General features: G+C 38.5%; 1 protein-coding gene across 1 annotated transcript in view; it reads left to right on the top strand.

Moving 5' to 3' along the window:
* Positions 1-18665, top strand: part of RYR2 (ryanodine receptor 2) — a 537153-nt gene that overhangs the window by 189838 nt on the left and 328650 nt on the right. Inside the window, exon 17 of the mRNA XM_061190410.1 lies at positions 6323-6418. Coding sequence (XP_061046393.1) covers positions 6323-6418 — 96 coding nt within the window. The remainder of the gene's footprint in view (positions 1-6322; positions 6419-18665) is intronic.

Raw genomic sequence — 18665 nt, 5'->3', positions numbered from 1 at the left:
ACCTACCATCTGGAAGACCTGAGGATCTATTATAGACACCGATATTCATAGTTTGAAACGCATCGCTGTGGCATGCTTTCATACATCTTTTCTGACATCCACACAATTAATCTACAGGAGGCTTGCAAGCCAGGATGATTTTCTGAAGATGTCCTGAGAAATGCTCTTTGGCAAATTCTCCCTATGATTACTCATGTTATGAAAATTCGAAGTATGAAACAAACAGGATAGACAGCTAATCTTTTAGGATGGGAGAAGTTACCAGTTTCTGAGTCCTTAATAAAATTGGCACGAGACAGATTAACAGGAGAAAAAGAAGTAGATTTTAATTCATGCCCACGGAGGTCATAGAAATGAGACCTAAGAAGTGGCCAAAGCAGGCAGCTTTTATACTTTTTAGACAAAGAAACAATAAATTTGTGAGGAATTGACAGGACAAAGAAACTTGGGTTTTGAGTGCCCAATTAATGAAGAATCTAAGCAGAGTTTGGGCTTTGGGTTGTTAATTATAGAAGTAACAGGGTTTGTTTACAAAGGCTTCTTGGCCCAGACTCCCTGTTTCTGGTGGTAAGCTTGTCCTCATATACCTCCAGATACAGGGAATGTGAATGAATCTTTCGTGTGAGAGATTTATTTCCTGCTTTCGGGGAGACAGGAGGGTCAGAGTGTCCCTCTTGCTTTGGCCATTTCTTAAGTAACTTTAATTCAAAATACTCAATATGCCATAGAGGCACATTTTGGGGCAGCCTACTCTGGGAACCCACAGACTACACTCAAATTCTTCAACAACATTCTGAGGTTTTTTTTGTTCTGTTTGTTTTTGTTTTTAATGGTTTTCAAGATTTAGGAGTGTTCACTTGTTAATCTGAATATTATAAATATCTTTCTGGATTCTAGTTCTGTTGCCTCCTCATTTGTCTGTGCTGTTTAAGGCCTATTCACTTAGTATTTCTAGGCTTTGAAAGTAAACTCCAAGAGGAAACATAGTTTTATTTCCTGTGTGTCTCCAGCACCTAGAACAGTGCCTGATACAAAGCAGGTAATCAGTATTTGTTGACTAAATTTTAAAAGTGAGAGTTATCTTGGAAGTCCCTGTATCTCAGTCCATCTGTAATTTTCTGATTCTGTTAGTATTTTGAGAATTTTTGAGTCAGAGTTTAAAACACAAAAGCATGAAGACATGGGGATGTTATGATACTAGTAAGAAATACAGAATAGAATATTTTTAACAGTAATGATTTTTCAATTAAGTGCCAATATTACTTGCATTTCATATTCTGATTGATAAAAGTTTAAGGATTTAATGAGTTACTCAACACCAAAAGAAGTTTGGTTCACTGAACTAGCACTTCCATCATATGCACTTAGTTCAAAATGTGTTTATAGTATTTAAATTGGGACTTCCCTGGTGATGCAGTGGTTAAGACTCCGCCTGCCAACGCAGGAGACACGGGTTCGAGCCCTGGTCCGGGAAGATCCCACATGCTGCAGAGCACCTAAGCCTGTGCACCACAACTACTGAGCCTGTGCTCTAGAGCCCGCGAGCCACAACTACTAAGCCCACACACCACAACTACTGAAGCCCATGCGCCTAGAGCCTGTGCTCCACAACAAGAGAAGCCACCGTAATGAGAAGCCCACGCACCGCATCGAAGAGTAGCCCCTGCTCACAGCAACTAAAGAAAGCCCGACGTGCAGCAATGAAGACCCAATGTGGCCATAAATAAATAAATAAATTTATTTTTAAAAATATATAAATAAAGTTTGCGCTTACCACCGATGTTATTCCATAAGAGACTGGATACTATTTATTCCTTAAGAAATAACATACCTTCTAAGTTTCAGGCAATGTGCAAAAGTGTAATAAGACAGAGCGTCAGATCTAAAGGAGCTTAGAATATGCTAGAAGAAGACCTGCAAACCATTGTATTATAGTCACACTTTATTCAAGCTTATATTTGTAGGACCAACCATAGTGCCTGATGCATTAACGTTAATATTTCTTAAATAAATGAGGAAAAATAGTATGGCGGGTGAAAGGTTTTAACTTTCTTCCAGGCCAATTAGGCAGCAATAACAGAGTATTTTAAGGTATAGCATGCATGAAGCTACATTTGTCTTGAGTTTGTTTCTGTACATTGAGGTGCAATGTAAAGTTGCCATTGTTCTTTGGCCATGAGAGTGGTGCTCCGAGTCATCTGATAGCTACTGCCACTGTCAGTATTAATGGCATTGTTTTCCTTTCTCTTTTTAAAAAGGAAGTAACTTTATTGTGTTCTTTAACTTAAAAATGAATACATCTTCATGATAAAAAACTTAGATAATTGACCAAAAAAAGAAGGTAGAAACGACTTTTAAATGTGACCACACATTTTGGTGTATAACCTTTAAAAAATATTTCTTTGACTCTAAATATAACATAAAGTACATGTAAAACATTTCACACACCCACGTGCATACATAAACAATAGCAAATCCCGGCTAGTGGACATTAGCTGTGGCCTGATCCCCTGAAGGTTTAGTTGACTTGGTCCACGTTCCAGTTTTATGGACTGGAGCGGACTTAAGATTTCCCTTTGATATCTGTACACTTAGGGGCATTTCTCCCACTTGCATGCTTCTTCCTTATTATCTGATGTTTCTCTGAGGTTACATAATATCTTGCTGCATATCATCACCTCCTCAGTGGTTCGTACAAACTTCCATTCCTATCCAGCCTTTGTGAGTTATTTGTTTGTTTGTTTATTTATTTTACAGAATTTATTGTGGCTTCAGAGGGTCCCTGTGCAGAATCGTATCACAGAGGGTGACCCTTTTTCCTCCCAGCTCCATTCATTCCTTCCCCCCACCCCCCATTTTAGAATAAGAAAATTTCCCCTTCTGACCCGGGGAGAGCTCTCCCACCCTTATCAATGTTCCTCAAGGTCTGTTTCTATCCCAGGAACTTATCATGATCTATTTCTCAAAAAGTCAGCTCTCATTCTCTAAGAAATATTCTAAAAAAATGCAATTTCTCCATTCTGTGCACATGCATATCAAGTATATACATTTACTTCACCAAAATGGGATCACAGTCTCAATATTCTTTTATAGCATTGGTTTCCCCTGACTTCTGTATTGTGGACATCTTTCCTCGGCAGTGACTGTAAACCTTCATCAGGCTTTAGTGGATGTATTCTACCCTACTGAAGGGATGTGTCATCATTTATTTAGCCCACACTCAAGCTGTTTCCAGTGCTTTGCTATTATAAATAGTGTTAGGATGAGCTTTCTTGTATGTCTCTGTATATTTTTCCATTACTTTAGAAACTCAGCTGATTTTTTCACGGGTCACTTGCTGACTTATAATAAGTCACACACTCTGTTTCTTTGGGAAGCATGCTCTGCACGAGCACACACGTGCACACACACATTGATAATGTTCAGGAGGCATTCTGCTTGACTGAGTTCAATTTTCTGTTGATTAGAAGTACATACAGAGTCTATTGAGATCATCATCTGTTTCCTGTGACTTATAAACAGATTTCCTAATACATTTCTGTCTCACTGGAGTAATGAAGCCCCACTTGAGTTAATGCTGCTAATGCACTGCTGAATATGGTTTGTAAATACCATCCTTGTATAAGACTTTGGGATCTGCTTTCATAGGTAAGCGTCCCCTCTAGTTTTCCTTTTGTTAACAAATTTTTATTGGAGTCTAGTTGATTTAAAATATTGTGTTAGTTTCTGCTGTACAGCAAAGTGAATCAGTTATACATATGCATATATCCCCTCTTTTTTAGATTCTTTTCCCATTCCCTCTAGTTTTTCTTATATGCATACTCTCTTTGGTAGGCACTGATATCAAAGTTATACTGTCTTTGTAAAAAAGTAGGGAGGTTTTCTTACTTTCTTTACTTTGGAACAGTTTATTATAGAAATGACTTAATTCTTGAATGTAAAAAAAAGTTTTTGGTCTTTGACATACTTCTCAATATTACTCATGGTTTGTTACTCTATTTAGATTTTCTTCTTTGGTCAATTCTGGTGAAAAAAAATATATTTGGAGGCCATCCTCTTTCCTAAATGTTCAAAAATTCCAGTACAGAGATATATAAAGTGGCTGTGTTTGTAATTCCTTTTCCTTCTTAACTTTGTTCTTTTTCTCTTTTTTTCTTGATTAATGTCATTGGTATTTAGCTTATATTTAAAAAGAATCCTTGACCATATTGATCAATCATATTTCAATTTATTACATAGATCACTTCTACTATTTCTAACTTATTAATTTCTGCTTTTATTGCTCTCTATTTTTCCTATTCTAATATTTTTGATATTCTTTTTGTATATTTTGAAAGGAGTGTTTAGTTAACATTTTTCACCCTGTTACTTAGCAATTAAAGTGTTTAGTCTATTTTTCCTTAAGTAAAGTTTTGACCATCGACCATTGATTTTATAAGTTAGCATTGCTATTTTTGATGTTTACTAGATATTCTAAAATTGTGGTATTGATTCCCTCATTGACTAAAAAATTATTTAGGAGAGAGTTTAAATTTTTATGTAGGTTTTATTTTTGTTTCTGCTTTTCTTACTAATTTAAAATTTCATTACCTTGTTGTCAGAGAACATAGTCTGTACACCATTTCTGTTTGTAGTAAGTTTAATGAAGTTTTCTTTGTGGCTTACTGTATGATTTTCTTAAACGTTCCATGGTTTATTAAAAGGGTTTATTTGTGTATTATTAGTTTCTTCAAGAATCACCTTATCTCTAACATTTGACCTCTAGAAAATAGTTAATATCTTTAATTTTAAAAACCATTAGTCAAAATTAAAGGAGTGGGTTAAATTTTAAACAAATGAAACTCTATGAAGATTCAAAAACTTCACTGTATACTTTCCCCCAGTTGCTGCTGTTCTAAGTCAGGAACAGATGTTCCTACAGGTTAAGATTAGAAGTCCCACTGAGCATATAGGACTCCTCATTCCTCTACTACACCTCATCCTTGACACACTTGTCCCTCTGTGTGTGTGTGTGTGTGTGTGTGTGTGTGTGTGTGTGTGTAGCTGGTTCTTCTTGGTCCCAGAGCTGGAAGAGAGCCTAAGTAATTGAATACATCACCTTGTAATATTTGTACAAATGTTATGGGGGCTCCATTCACAAAAGAGCTTTTCTTATGCAGTTGCAAGAACTGAAGCCTTCCTGTCTTTTCTGTCATTATTTCTTTTCTTACTTTCAGGCCAACTTTTTGGGGGAGGAAAGAGGAAATGTGAAGGAAGTCTTTAAGTTTAATTGAACTCTGTTGCTACAGGGTCTCCTTTGTTTTGCTGTTAACAAGGAGATGAACAGGTGGTATTTTCAAACTTCAGTTCTTCAGACTGTTTCCTAGCACTAACAGATTTTAAATAGTGATTTTTCTGATAGCAACATCTTTTTCACATTAAACATATTTTTTTTAATATAAAAACCTCATCAGCCCTTTATAAACAGTTATACAGTTTCTGAACAATCTTATGGGTGTAAGAGTAGAATTTACATAAAATATTTATCACATTTGCTTTGAAAGAAGTGAATGATTTAGAAACAATAAAAGTTTTAAATTGAGTATATCATTTGGGTTGAAAGAGATCCTAAGGGTCACATAGGAATTTCATGTAAGATGGGTTCTTTGGTCAAAGAAGTGTAGAAAACACTAGGTTAAGCAAAGTTAGAATAGATGACTTTATTGCAGGGGTTAGTTCTTAGAGTCTTTAATGTGCCTTGTGAATCTCTAAATGGAAAGAAGAGATACAGGGGGAAAAATGGTTTTCAAACTTACTAGCCATCTTCCCTCCCACCCTCTTTTTCCTGTAACATTTAATGATATCTCTTTGCGTGTCTGTTATAGTTACCAGTTCTATCTCCTAGTATTTTGTGCCACATTTTCTGGTAAACTGATGTTATCTTAACTTCTTCATTATATAGGTGAGAAAATTGAGCTCTAGGGGAATTAAATAATTTAGTCTCACAGCTAATTAAAAGAAAGGAATATTAGAATCCAAGTGAGGAAACTCCCAGGACACTGGTTTTTCCATTACCCTTCATTATGACTTTCCAATATGAAATGTTACTTTCTCAAAATATAGTCCTTCTAATAAGCAGTAATTTTTTCAGTCTCCATTAATAAATACCAATTTTTTTAATGTCTCAATTTTTGTGTATGTATATATGTGTGTATTTGTATGCATTTTAGGTATAAAATAAAGGTATTTTGTTTTTGATCCAACATTTTATGGCTACTATTAGCTTACTTTGGTTTTGAACTAGAAAATCACGTAATTGTGAAATCTGCTTTTTGTTTTGCAGCGGCTCTAATTAGAGGAAATCGTAAAAACTGTGCTCAATTTTCTGGCTCCCTCGACTGGTTAATCAGCCGATTGGAAAGACTGGAAGCTTCTTCTGGTATGTTTTCCACTATCTCCTTTTTATGATATATTATTCCTGTTTTTTTTTTCTATTTTATGTCCCTTAAGACATTAAAAACCGAGATTCAGTGCAGTATAAACGTTTTCCTTTTACTAGGTTAGAAAGTTTACTGGTTGCTAAAATCATTGGTATTTTCATTCGTTATTTCTGAAAAGCAGTCTAACCGTATCTTCATTTACATTTAAAAAAGAATGAAGTTCGGAAAGCCACTGAAGAGCCAGAATTCCCATTACTTTTCAAATCAATTATTCCTAATGTACTAATACATTAGTACATTACAATACCATACATATAAAAGGAATGGTTTGGGTGAATTGTTTTTGTTCTTTAGTTTAAGTGAATTGAATTTGAGAAAAAAGGATTGGTTTGGAATTCACATTTTTAACTTGTCTTCAAATGATTATGTAGACAGATATGGAAAAAAAAATTAGTTTTCCAAATCATGTAGCACAATAGTTTATTTTAAAGGGATTTAATAAATACCAATAAACAGTCTGCATCATTGTAAAATAGTTAAAGGCAATAAATCTGATACATCTGTCTCTAACAAGTATGTTACTTTTACATTGTTGTGGAGATGTACCTGTGCTTACCAGGCCTGCCTGAACTCTGCCACTGCAGGTTGCTTCAGGGACACCCCAGACTGAATCTGTTGCTCCTCCATCTGTCTGCATAATGTTCCATTAGCTGCCCTTCTATAGCACTACTGCCCATTTCTGTTGTTTATTTTTCCTCTCCATCTCCTACATTAGTAGTGAACTCCTTGAAGGTAGGGCCTCGGTTTTATTGATCTTTGTATTCTCTGGACCTGCCATACCATCTGGCACTTAGTAGGGGCTTAATAGTATTTGTTGATTGAATGAATGACAGTTTGAATTCACTTAATAATATACCTGTCAATACAGAAATAATTCCATGACTTTTCATGATAAAGACCCATTCAGGGACAGGTTTGTTGGAATTGAATGGATAGAGAGGTAGAAGAACAGATAGCTATGGTCAAAGGAGGTTGCTTTTAAGTCACAGAGTGAAATTTCAAAGTTCAAGATCCAGGAACTTAAATCTAAGTTAAGAGAAATTGGAGTAACAATGAGTTCTGAGGCATTCCTGGATTGTTGGGTGGCAAAAATAGAAAAGGAGATTGTTGAGGTGAAAAAGGTGCAAGAATTATGAGACAAGGGTTTTCAGGGTATCACAGCATGAATGAGATGACTATGAATCAATATGGAATATATTCAATAAGGAAAAACTGAATAGCTACTAGGAGGAAGTGATCAAATAGTAGTAAGATGATGGCAGGGATTGCAAAATGGATAAATTCTTGGTTCAAAGCATCTAAAATTGTTGGCAAGCTCCAGTAGATACAAGAAGTATGCTGGTCTCTTTCCCTGGCCCAGGGAGTATCTGGAAAGAGAAAGGAACAGAGCAACCTTCAGGATGCAGTATGAATTCTGGACAAATCAGCTGCTTCACTTTTAAAAAAATGCACAGCAAAAAAAGCTCAAAGGAAAAGAGGAGAGAGAGAGAAGGAAAGAACAGAGCAGAGCATCCTTTAAGCTTGTTACAGGACCAAACTTGGGTTCGCTCACTGGCATGCAGTAAAGCCAGTCTACCGACACGGGTGTGGTGAAGGAAAGTGCAGCGTTTATTGCAGGACACCAAGCCAGGAGAACAGGCAGCTCACACTCAAAAGACTCGAGCTTCCCGATGGCTTTCAGGGAAGGCATTGTGAGGGAGGGGGCTGCAGGGTGTGTGATCAGCTCATGCACGGGTCTCGGATTGGTTGGCATCAAGGTGAAGTTTCAAGCATCATCAACCTTCTGGTTTCAAACACTGTTGAGTATATGCGCTTGCAGTCAGCAATTTTCATCTGGTTGGGGTCTGCTTCTTATAAAAACAATCTAGGAATGTGTGTCAGGCCTTTATCTGTGTATTTCAGGGAACTGGGAGTTTGGTGATTCTGCTATGTGGCAGATGTATAGTCTAAATTGTTACTAGTTTCCGGGCCCAAGGCTGTTCTTTTGTTTCTGCATCTTCACATTTCCTAATCTTTAACTCTTGAGCCAGCCTTTTGAGACTTAAGGGAGGCCTGGGAGACTAAAGCAAAAGCCTTTTACTTCAAAGGGCAGGGACACAGAGGCTTGCATATGGTTTCAAGCTCAGCCACACAGAGTCCAATGTTTACAGTCTTCAATTTAGTCAGTTATAGGCACAGTTCCATTGGCTACAAATCGCTACTTGCTATGATCATTTCCCAATCCAGGTGTTGGTCGCGGGCATTTCTACTTAAAATAGAAGCCCTGTGCACTGAGAGAGCAGGGTGAAAGTCAAGAGTAGGAAGGACCCTTAGAGAATGCTTCACCTAACATTTTCACTTTGGAGGAAGAAAATTGAGGCATAGAACCTTGAAACGACTGCTCTGAGATGCTAGAATTAATTTTTATAGCCAAGATGAAAACCAGCTCCCTCACATCAGGCTTGAAATATGTTCACTACACCTTGTAGCCTCCTAGTTTTTAAGTATCTAAAATTTTTTTCACTGAACAGGTTTCTCTGCTGTAGTTACATTTATTCTTTTAGTGAACTGCGTTTTTTCCCCTGGAGGAAGTAGAATGTTGCTTAGTTTTTAAGAGAGACAGTAACAATAAGGACATGCATATATATGTATATGCACACACAGAAATAATATAAATGTATTTCAATCATGCTGTATTGTTTACTGAGTGCTTCCATATGCATCATCTTAGTTTCTCTCTATCTGAGATTGCTGAATACACACTCTCCTCTGCTTGTCAATCTCCCAGCTGTACGAGTAGCTTCTGTGTCTGTATATGAGCAGCAGAGCAGAGTTGGGGGTCTATGAGCTCTCAGTTGCCTTCAGAAAAGGGCAATGGACAAAACTCAAAATAAACTGGTACAAACTTAAGTAGAAATCTGATGAAGACATGAAAAGAGTCAGCAAAAGGATGTGTTAGTGAAAAAGCTTACCTTAGTTTGGGTTCCACCAGAAGTAGACCTTGAGACAAGGGTCGAAGGGCAAGTTTATTTGGGGCGTGAGTGGACATGAGCCAAGGTAGAGAAGGGGCCAGAGAGGGTGTGTTGATAAGCAGGTTACCGCCGTGGGAATGTGGAGCTACTTGGGGGCGGGGTGATTCTGCGGACTCGTGCCTTAGAGTTATCCCACCTGAGGGGCGAGAGGGTTGGAGTGTTAATAACCAGCTTCTCTTCTGTCATTGGTTGGAGCTGCTCCCTGGAGACGTTAGTTCTGGGGCTCCTCTGGCTACCACTGTGGTCACAACAAATCTCGAAGCAAAGAAATGCAGACGCTGGCAGTTGGAAATCAGGCAGTGTTCACTGAATGGAGAGGATGAGAGTCTGACCAGGGCCCTGGCAGCATCTGCTCTTTCACTATATGATATAAAGAGGCAGCTGATTTTTTTGTTCACATTCTGCATTATCTAAAGTTGACCAGTATCGCTACTGCATAAAGCCTTCTTAGAACATCTGATCAGTTTTTAAGAGCAACCACTATGAATTTCTTGTGGGGGAGGGGAGATAAATCGGACATTGGCCCAGACTTCATGTGTGACTATGTCTCTGGGTCAAATTTAATTGAAAAGACAAAAGACTTGTATGAGCAAGTACACTGATTGAGTTGATGTATTTCTGAAGGCTGGGTGTTTCTTTAGGATGTTCTTAACCCTTGAAATACTTTTTGAGCATTTCAAGAGATGGCTAAGAACAGTCCGCTGGTCAGGAGGCTGCATATTTTTTCTAAGTCTTATTTTTCACACAGTCTATTCCCCCAGATAGTTTTGCAGGGATCAAAATGGCCTTCTTAGGGATTCCTGCCAATTCCTCCCACTCTTAGCAAGTGCCATGAATGAAGTTCCCTCTGGCGTTAAGCAGGAATAAGGGGCTTTGAGTGGTCATGAATTGCCAAAGCTTTGCGCTCATGTCCAATCCAGCTTTTGCTAACTGGAAACATGATAGTTTAAAGCTTCCAAAGATGGCACAACTATTTCTTGCAAAGCATAAGCTCATCATTTGTCAAAGGGAAAAATTTGTAACCAGTGGAATAATTTGTCCCAGAATCTTGTGTGTAGGAAACTCTTCCCCCTTAGTATCTACTTAGGTATGAGCAATTGAGTTAGAAAGAATATGAGTTCACAGGATATTATATGAGATCCACTGTTAGGGATGCAGAAATCATAGGTAACCTTTTTAAGTGATACCAACAATTCAAACAACACTAATGCTAACAGAGAAAGGGACAGTGTTCTAGGAGCTAGCCATGGAGAAGACAACTTTAGCTCTTGATTGAAAGCTTTTGATTTTGCAGAAAGTCAGCTGTGTTAAACCCAGGAGTTTATGTACCTGAACCTTATAAGAAGCACTAAATCAGAATCATGATGATATTGGAGACCTTTTAAAGAAAATCTTTTATGATAGTTGTTGGGATCAATATGTTTTGACTCTGTAACCCCACATCATAATTATCCATTTGCATCCAGAGAGTCACCTAGAGCACATTACAATGATTGGTGTTTTAAATAATGATCTTGGGTCATCAAGATATGTAAATTACGTTTAATGCTGATGGGTCACTTAAGACAGGGAAGCAGAGAATACATTTTTCAAAGATATCCCCTCTAAATGTTTGAAATCATGTATTAGAAGTTAAAGGTTACTAATTTAATAGTTAGCTAAGGGGCTTCCCTGGTGGCACAGGGGTTAAGGATCCACCTGCCAATGTTGGAGACATGGGTTCCAGCCCTGCTCCGGGAAGATCCCATGTGCCGTGGAGCAACTAAGCCCATGCGTCACAACTACTGAGCCTGCTCTCTAGAGCCCGCGAGCCACAACTACTGAGCCCGTGCGCCACAACTACTGAAGCCTGCACACCTAGAGCCCGTGCTCCACAAGAAGAGAAGCCACTGCAAGGAGAAGCCCGCGCACCGCAACAAAGAGTAGCCCCTGCTCGCGGCAACTAGAGAAAGCCCGCGCGCAGTGACGAAGACCCAATGCAGCCCCCCCCCCCCAAAAAAAAGAATAAATAAATTAAAAAAAATAGTAGTTAGCTAAGACCCTTGTTAAAATTACTCACTTTTGAATGATGCTAGAAAACTTAGTATACAGCCATACTTCTTCCTTTCTCAGTAAAGCGTTAAGTTGTAGCTGGAAAAAAAAAAGAGGGGACAGAGATCCGGATTTGGAGGGCTTCCTGTATTTTGAAATATCTCACCAGCAATGTGAAAAATGAAGAAAGAATTCCCCCAAAGTCAAGTACAAATGAATGAGAACATTCTTTTCTGAATGCAAACATGATCCAAGTTGCTAGGTTATCCAAAATCTGTGTCCTTTCCAGAATGCTTTTCTAAAAATCCTTGTGTGGGATTGATGGCAAATTACATTTCTAGAAAATGGTTCTTGAAAAAAATCTTCAACTATCTTATATTTGAGAAAAAAAATTTAGTGCTTTGCAACATAGAATTGATTTTATAATCATTTTCCGTAGTTACCATTTAACCACATCACTAATTTCTAGCAGTAGGCATTAAAGTGTGAAGGATACCAGAAGTATCCAGGCTGAGAGCATCCCTGGCTTTTATAGAGAGATGGCTTTTGTAGGCCAGGGCTTTAAACCCCAGAAAGGAGCATAATATACAGAGGTGGTCTCCCTAGGCTTTAATTAACCAGCCACCTGAATATTTAGATGAGAAACATGCGAAAGGTTGATTGCCCAAGGGCAGGGGTCAGTTGGCACCTGTTTTGGTCACTTCCCTGACCTTGGAGGGCTGTAGTGCTGTCCTGACATTACTCCACATTGGCCCCAGTGGCCTGGGCTGCTGCTGCCGATTTTGCAGCCAAGGGCAAGCCGTTGTTTTATGGCAGCCTTACACTTGTCTCGCCCGTCCTGGGTGCCTGGTCTCCATCCACGCTGCAGCTGCCACCTCCCACCAATTCGCGAGAGCCTTTGTCTCCCAGGGGTTTTCTTGGGCGGTTCCTGGAATTCATGTTTCCATCCTGCTTCCTTAGATTCTCCACGGTTGGTTTGCAGATGTGAGTGCTCCCCACTTTTACTTATTGTATTTTTCTCTGCACACAGCCCTTTAGGGTGGCATTCTACAAAATCCTGGTTAGTGAGAGGAATAAAAGAGGAAGTCTTGTCTCAGAGAAACTATATTATCCAGGGAGGGCTCACTTGAGAAAAACTGCTTATTAAAAACAAAACCACAGTGATCTCTGCATTTCACCTGGTCGGTTTCTAGTCCTCTTCAGGTACTGAACTTCTGTCTCATTGTTATGGACAGAACTGACGTTTCAGCGCTTTTTCATTTTTTTCAAAAATTTTATCGAAGTATAATTGATTTACATCAGCTCTTCTGCTTTGCTGCTGGTAGATGACTGTTTAATGCCAGTGTCTCGTCTGTTTGAGTTTTGCTCATGCCATTCTGGTTATTAAATATTCTTTAGCGTCATCTTTGGTAAAGTAATTACACTGTGTCACTTGCAGTATGGCTCTATTTCATGCTCTTCCCCTTCATGATAGACGCCCCTCTGGTGGGGGGAAGCAAATGATTATGTGCAATTGTATTCTTCTAATACCATGAGGGAGAATAATAACCCTTTCATATAAATAGACCAGCTCAGTTGACAGAGATTCGTAGAATTTCTGAGGTGGAAGTGATTTTGGGGGGTATCCTAACCCGGCTAGCCTTCTTGGGCATCACTGCACTGTGTCCCCTTTTTCTTTTGCTCTCTTGAATCACATTACACAATGCAGTGTAGAAGTGAATGATCTAAAATACTACTCTCCACCACGTGACTGAGTATTTTGAAGTTCTCTGCCAGTACTTTCTGATATTCTCTGGTCTGAAGCAGTTGCTTACCCTCCTAAAACTATATCCACTTTTAAACAGCATTTTTAAGCTGTTCTCTTCTCCATGCATATTGGTATATCTCAGGACTGCATACCATTCTGCACTTAACACCCTATCTGAAATTGTGGTTTTTCATTAAATGATGTATCGTGTAACTTTTCTCCTTCCCCTTTTTTCACACTTGCCAAGTATCAGAATTAGTTTATTCTGCTTGGTGTCAGTCTATTTATCTCTTGTAAAAATAAAATACAGTGTGTGTGTGTGAAAAAAAAAATGGATTAAAGACCTAAAAAAAAAAAAAAAAAGAATTAGTTTATTCTATCCCTTTGTATTTGTTTCTTTTGTGCTTATCGGAAGGAATGCCCCTGACTTGTCCTCATGCTGCAAGAGAACTTTCAAAATTGACATAAAGCTCAGGCAGATGCTATGATCATTTTACATTTCTGCCCAAAATAATTTTCTGAATAAATATTTGCTGCTTTGAGGCAAGTATCTTTTTGAAGAGTTGATTAATCTGTATTTCTCTTGTCCTGGAGAAATCCATCTTGAAGATGCCGAAATGTGTAGATCTTCTAAATATTTATTTAAAAGGCATTAGAGCAGTTAATTACATCTGCCAGAATTTCTATAGATACTAATATTTCACAGAGAGACACAGTTGTTGGATTTGTATACATTTTAATGACTGCATTGTGTGGCCAAGGAAATCTTAATTTAGGGCACTGTGCTGAGAATGTCATATGTATTATTTCACTGTATTCCCCCAGTAACCCTGTAAGGTATGTTCCATTATAATTTCCATTTTATAAATGAAGAATCTGAGGATAAGAAGCTCAGAGGTAATTTTTTTAAGATCGAAGAAAGTAATGGAGTTAGAATTGAACTTGCATGGTCTGTAAACTTGACAAGAGCAGGGCTTGTATCAATTTTTGCTCTGCACTTTACTCATACCCAGGACCTAACACTGAGAATGGCTTATTTTATGTACTCAGTGATAAATGAACAAATAAATGAAAAAAAAATAAATAGCAAGATAAGACTGTCTTAAAGTATTGATGGTGTCTTGTCTGGCACTCAGCACTTCATAGGCCTTGAGACATGACAATTTATACAAACATATTTATATAGCATAAAATTTCTAACATTATTATTTAACTCTGTTGTATCATAAACTGCCTTTAATTGACATTTTCTTTTCTTCTTTTAGCTGTCCTTTAACTTCTCTAGTTTGTCTATCTTTTATAAACATTGCTCCCTAAACTGAAGGCAGCAAACCATCAGAGGCCTAACTAAGGCAGGATGGTACATTATAATTACATTACTCTTTTTATGTGTTTTATTTCAGCTAATTTACCATGGGAAACTTTTTTTTTTTTAATTAATTAATTAATTTATTTATTTATTTTTGGCTGTGTTGGGTCTTCATTTCTGTGCGAGGGCTTTCTCTACTTGTGGCAAGTGGGGGCCACTCTTCATCGCGGTGCGCGGGCCTCTCACTGTCGCGGCCTCTCTTGTTGCGGAGCACAGGCTCCAGACGCGCAGGCTCAGTAGTTGTGGCTAACGGGCCTAGTTGCTCCGTGGCATGTGGGATCTTCCCAGACCAGGGCTCGAACCCGTGTCCTCTGCATTAGCAGGCAGATTCTCAACCACTGCGCCACCAGGGAAGCCCCCATGGGAAACTTTTCACTCATGTTCATCTTGTCTTCCAAGAAAATGCCCTAGGTCCAACTTTTTTGTTTTTCTTGCTAAGGCATTCCTAATATTCTACCTTTCTGTATATGAATAACAGTGCAACAATACCTTTACCTTGACTAACTTCCATTTTTATTAATTTTCCTCTCATTTTCCTATTTTTGTCAAGTTCTGTTATATTTTAATCTCATTCCTGTCACTTTTCTCTCCCTCTCAGCTTTATGTTAGCTCAGGATTTAATGAGACCATTTTCTTCTCTAGCCTCAAAACCATTATTATAAATTATAAGTATATGCCATTATGTGTTTTCCTAATTTGGCTTGTGACCATACCTCTTAAGATCATTATTTTTAAGCCTTTATATATTTTAATATTGATGTCAATTTAATTCATTTTTCTTTCTCTATTTGAGTGAGATACAGAAACCCTATTTAGGGTGACTTCTATTTATTTCACAAGTTAGCCCTCTGTTATGGAAAGAAAGCAAAATTTGTATTACTTCTTTTTTCTTTTCTCCCTCTCTATATGTTTTAAAAAGTGAAAAAAATAAATTTAGCAGTTCATCTCATACTTAAACTGAAATGGTTCCTTGAATTCAAATTTATACCCATACAACAGTATAATAACAAATTATTCCTTTCTCAGCGCTTCAATCTGTAACCTGCAAAATTCACTGTAAATGTTAAAAAAGATGCGTTGTAATTATGCTAAATACTGGTTCATTATTCAACTCCTGCTATTTGTTCTGGGTGAGGGCCAACTGAGCTCCCAACCAGTTCAAACTAGACGTTTCTGCCATTTCTAGTTCCATGTTCGTGCCCACCCATGAAAGAAGGATGGCTTGGATGGGATATGTGAGTTGTGACTCATTGGCAGTTTAGTTTAAAGTAGTAGAACAAAACAGCAGATGTGTGTCTCTACGGAACCCTCTCAATGCACAGGCCCAGGTACAAATGCAGCCCTTTACACCTGTCGGATTCTTTCCTTCATGGCTTCACATTTGGTGTGTACCCCAAAAACTCCCAGACTCCTCGGACGTTTAGTCAACATGGCGCTAGCTGGACTTGTCTTCTGCTCTCTCTAACCATTGATTATTTGCATATTCTTCTTTTCTCATAATGGGAATAATATCATGAGAAGGGATTCCTGTACACCAGGAGTGCTTTATGTCTTATTTTAGCATTCGTAAGGTTGTAAGGCTACTTGGTTAATCTTTCACTGTATTTTTGGCCCAACAGTCCTGCTGTCTCAAGAAAGAAAAATTTTCTGCAGTTGAGTCTACTTGCCCTTCTTGCTCTCTTACCGCAGTCCCGGATATACTACCTTAACTAATTTTATTTTAATAACCTTTATTTCATTTCTTCCTGCTGATCAATAAATATTTTCCCTGAATTTTTCTTCTAATCAGTGTTGTCCATTTGGCATTTCCCTACCTTTCCCTGTTTTTTAATTTTTAGCCTCTGTTTAAAAAGAAGCATATTTATAATGTTTCCCTGTTGATCCTTTTTATTTCACTTTATTTGTCTTTTATGTTATTTTGTTACAACCATAAAATAATAGCAGGTGATCATACAGCACTGCTCGGATCCAGGCTCTGTTCTAAATGCTTTCCACATATTCTCACAACAGACCCCCAGGGTAGGCACCATTATTGTCCCCATTTTAGAGACGGGGACACTGGAGCATAGAGAGGTTAAGTAATGTGCCTAAAATCTGCCAGGACTAAAATCTGGGCACGTTGGCTTTCAACTGTGTTTGTAACCAGTACATAAAACAGCAGAATAATAACGGTATCTCATTATTCTATTTCCTCATTAAGCCTTGTAAATATTGAGTAGACCAGTCCCTCTGTTAAAAGCATGACAGTCTACTGCGTATCTTGTTACTGCATCCGGAAAAAAACGATCTCCCATAACCTCTATAGATAGCTTTGGTCTGCTTGTTTCACGTTTGTGCGTTTTCATCGTTTTTTTTCTGTCATTTCCCAGTGTCTTTCCCCCAGTCTTTTTACTTGTTGTGTCGCTTTGTTTAAATTTCATTACCCAGGGCGAAAATAGAAATTTCCTTATTTCCTTTTGCCTTCAGTGAGCCCTGGGGACACTAATAATAAGGTCTGACCAAAACGTTGCAAAAAATCTTAACTCCTAGAAAGAGAGAAGAGAAAAAAGCAGCCTGTGGTTGGACTAATTTGGAATTCCTGGTTTCTCTAATTATAACTGTCACTGATCCTGCAGTGGATACCACACTTCTGTGTGTTTTGCATGTGCCCTGTCCCCAGTGTTTCCGTAACTAGGGAGCAGTGTGATTCACACCACTTAGCGCCCAGGTTGAAGCCTTCCTATTTGCTCACCACTAGCTTAGCGCAAGGGGTTTCCATGTTGAAATCTTCAGCTGAGGCCATGGACTCCTTCTGGAGTTGCTTGCAGTAGAGATGTAAGTGATAATTCCTTTGTCTCAAATCTGAATCACACCCATGTTACCCCTAATGCATTGGGAACTAGGTTCCATCTAAACCTCCATCTACCTCGGTGTTCTGGGATTGTTTTAGTTTTGTTTTATTTTGCAAAACTCTTGTGACTGTAGGTGAGAAAATAATGTCCTGGGGGGATTGACATTGTGCTTTCCAGGTCAGTTGGTTCTCCTTGTTGTCCTGTGACGACACTGGGAGCACAAGTACCATGGCTTGCTCTAGCTCCTCATTGGCCTTCTGTGCTGAGTGGCTCCAAGTCTGATTCTGTTCACTCCTTCTCTCAAGTGGGCGAGGTTCACCAGGGAGCTTGTGCCTACTTGGTCTGAGGTGAAATCCCCAGACTAGATTCCTCCTGGTAGGTAAAGTCAGACCAAATACAGCACTTCGGCTCTGTGGCTTGTTTCCAGTTTTCCCATACAGACCCTCGACAAATTTTGTCCACCCGTGGACAGCCCTGGGCATGACCTGTGAATAGAAAATAGCACAGTCAACTTTGATCCCAGATGGAGAGCTTCCCCAGTTTTGGAAACCAGGTAACAAACGTGTAAGTCTATCGATAAAAAGCAAACTGGCCCATTGTACTTTGATTACAGAAAACAAGGTGAGGAACATTCTCTACCATCCCAGCACTTGGATGCTCCCATTACCGTTAAGTTTTTTCCAGCCATTTTGTTATATCCTCAGAGATTTTTCTTGCTCATGAGAATATAAATGATTCAGAAAGTCACAGCCATAAAAGTTTTAAGGCAAATAGCTGAATGTTGCTTGTATTATACGTATAATGCCTTGCCCCTCAGTTTTGCATTAGGCACAGTTAAACCAGTCCCTGCCCTTAAGGGCTCATTGTCTCATGGGAGATTGAAATGAAAGTAAATAATTTTAATAAAATGTGATCAATACTGCAAAGAAGGAATAATTCATCCCCGGACGTTAGTAAAGACTCACCAAATGAGGTGACTTTTTGCCTTTGCAAGATGGTTCAGATTTTGCAGTCTCAGAAAAGGAAAGTGTGTTTAAATCTGAGATTAATATGTGTGAAGGGTTGAAGGTGAGAAAGATCCTACAAGCTCCACCAGGGCTTTGCAGGTCTTGTTTACTGCTCATCTCCATTGCTTGGAACAGTGCCTGGTAGGTACTTAATAAATATTATTAATATTTAAGTAAAAGTATGTATTAA

The sequence above is a fragment of the Eubalaena glacialis genome, chromosome 1, assembly GCF_028564815.1.
Source record: "Eubalaena glacialis isolate mEubGla1 chromosome 1, mEubGla1.1.hap2.+ XY, whole genome shotgun sequence".
Taxonomy (NCBI): Eukaryota; Metazoa; Chordata; class Mammalia; order Artiodactyla; family Balaenidae; genus Eubalaena; species Eubalaena glacialis.
This window is presented reverse-complemented; position numbering and strand designations above follow the sequence as displayed.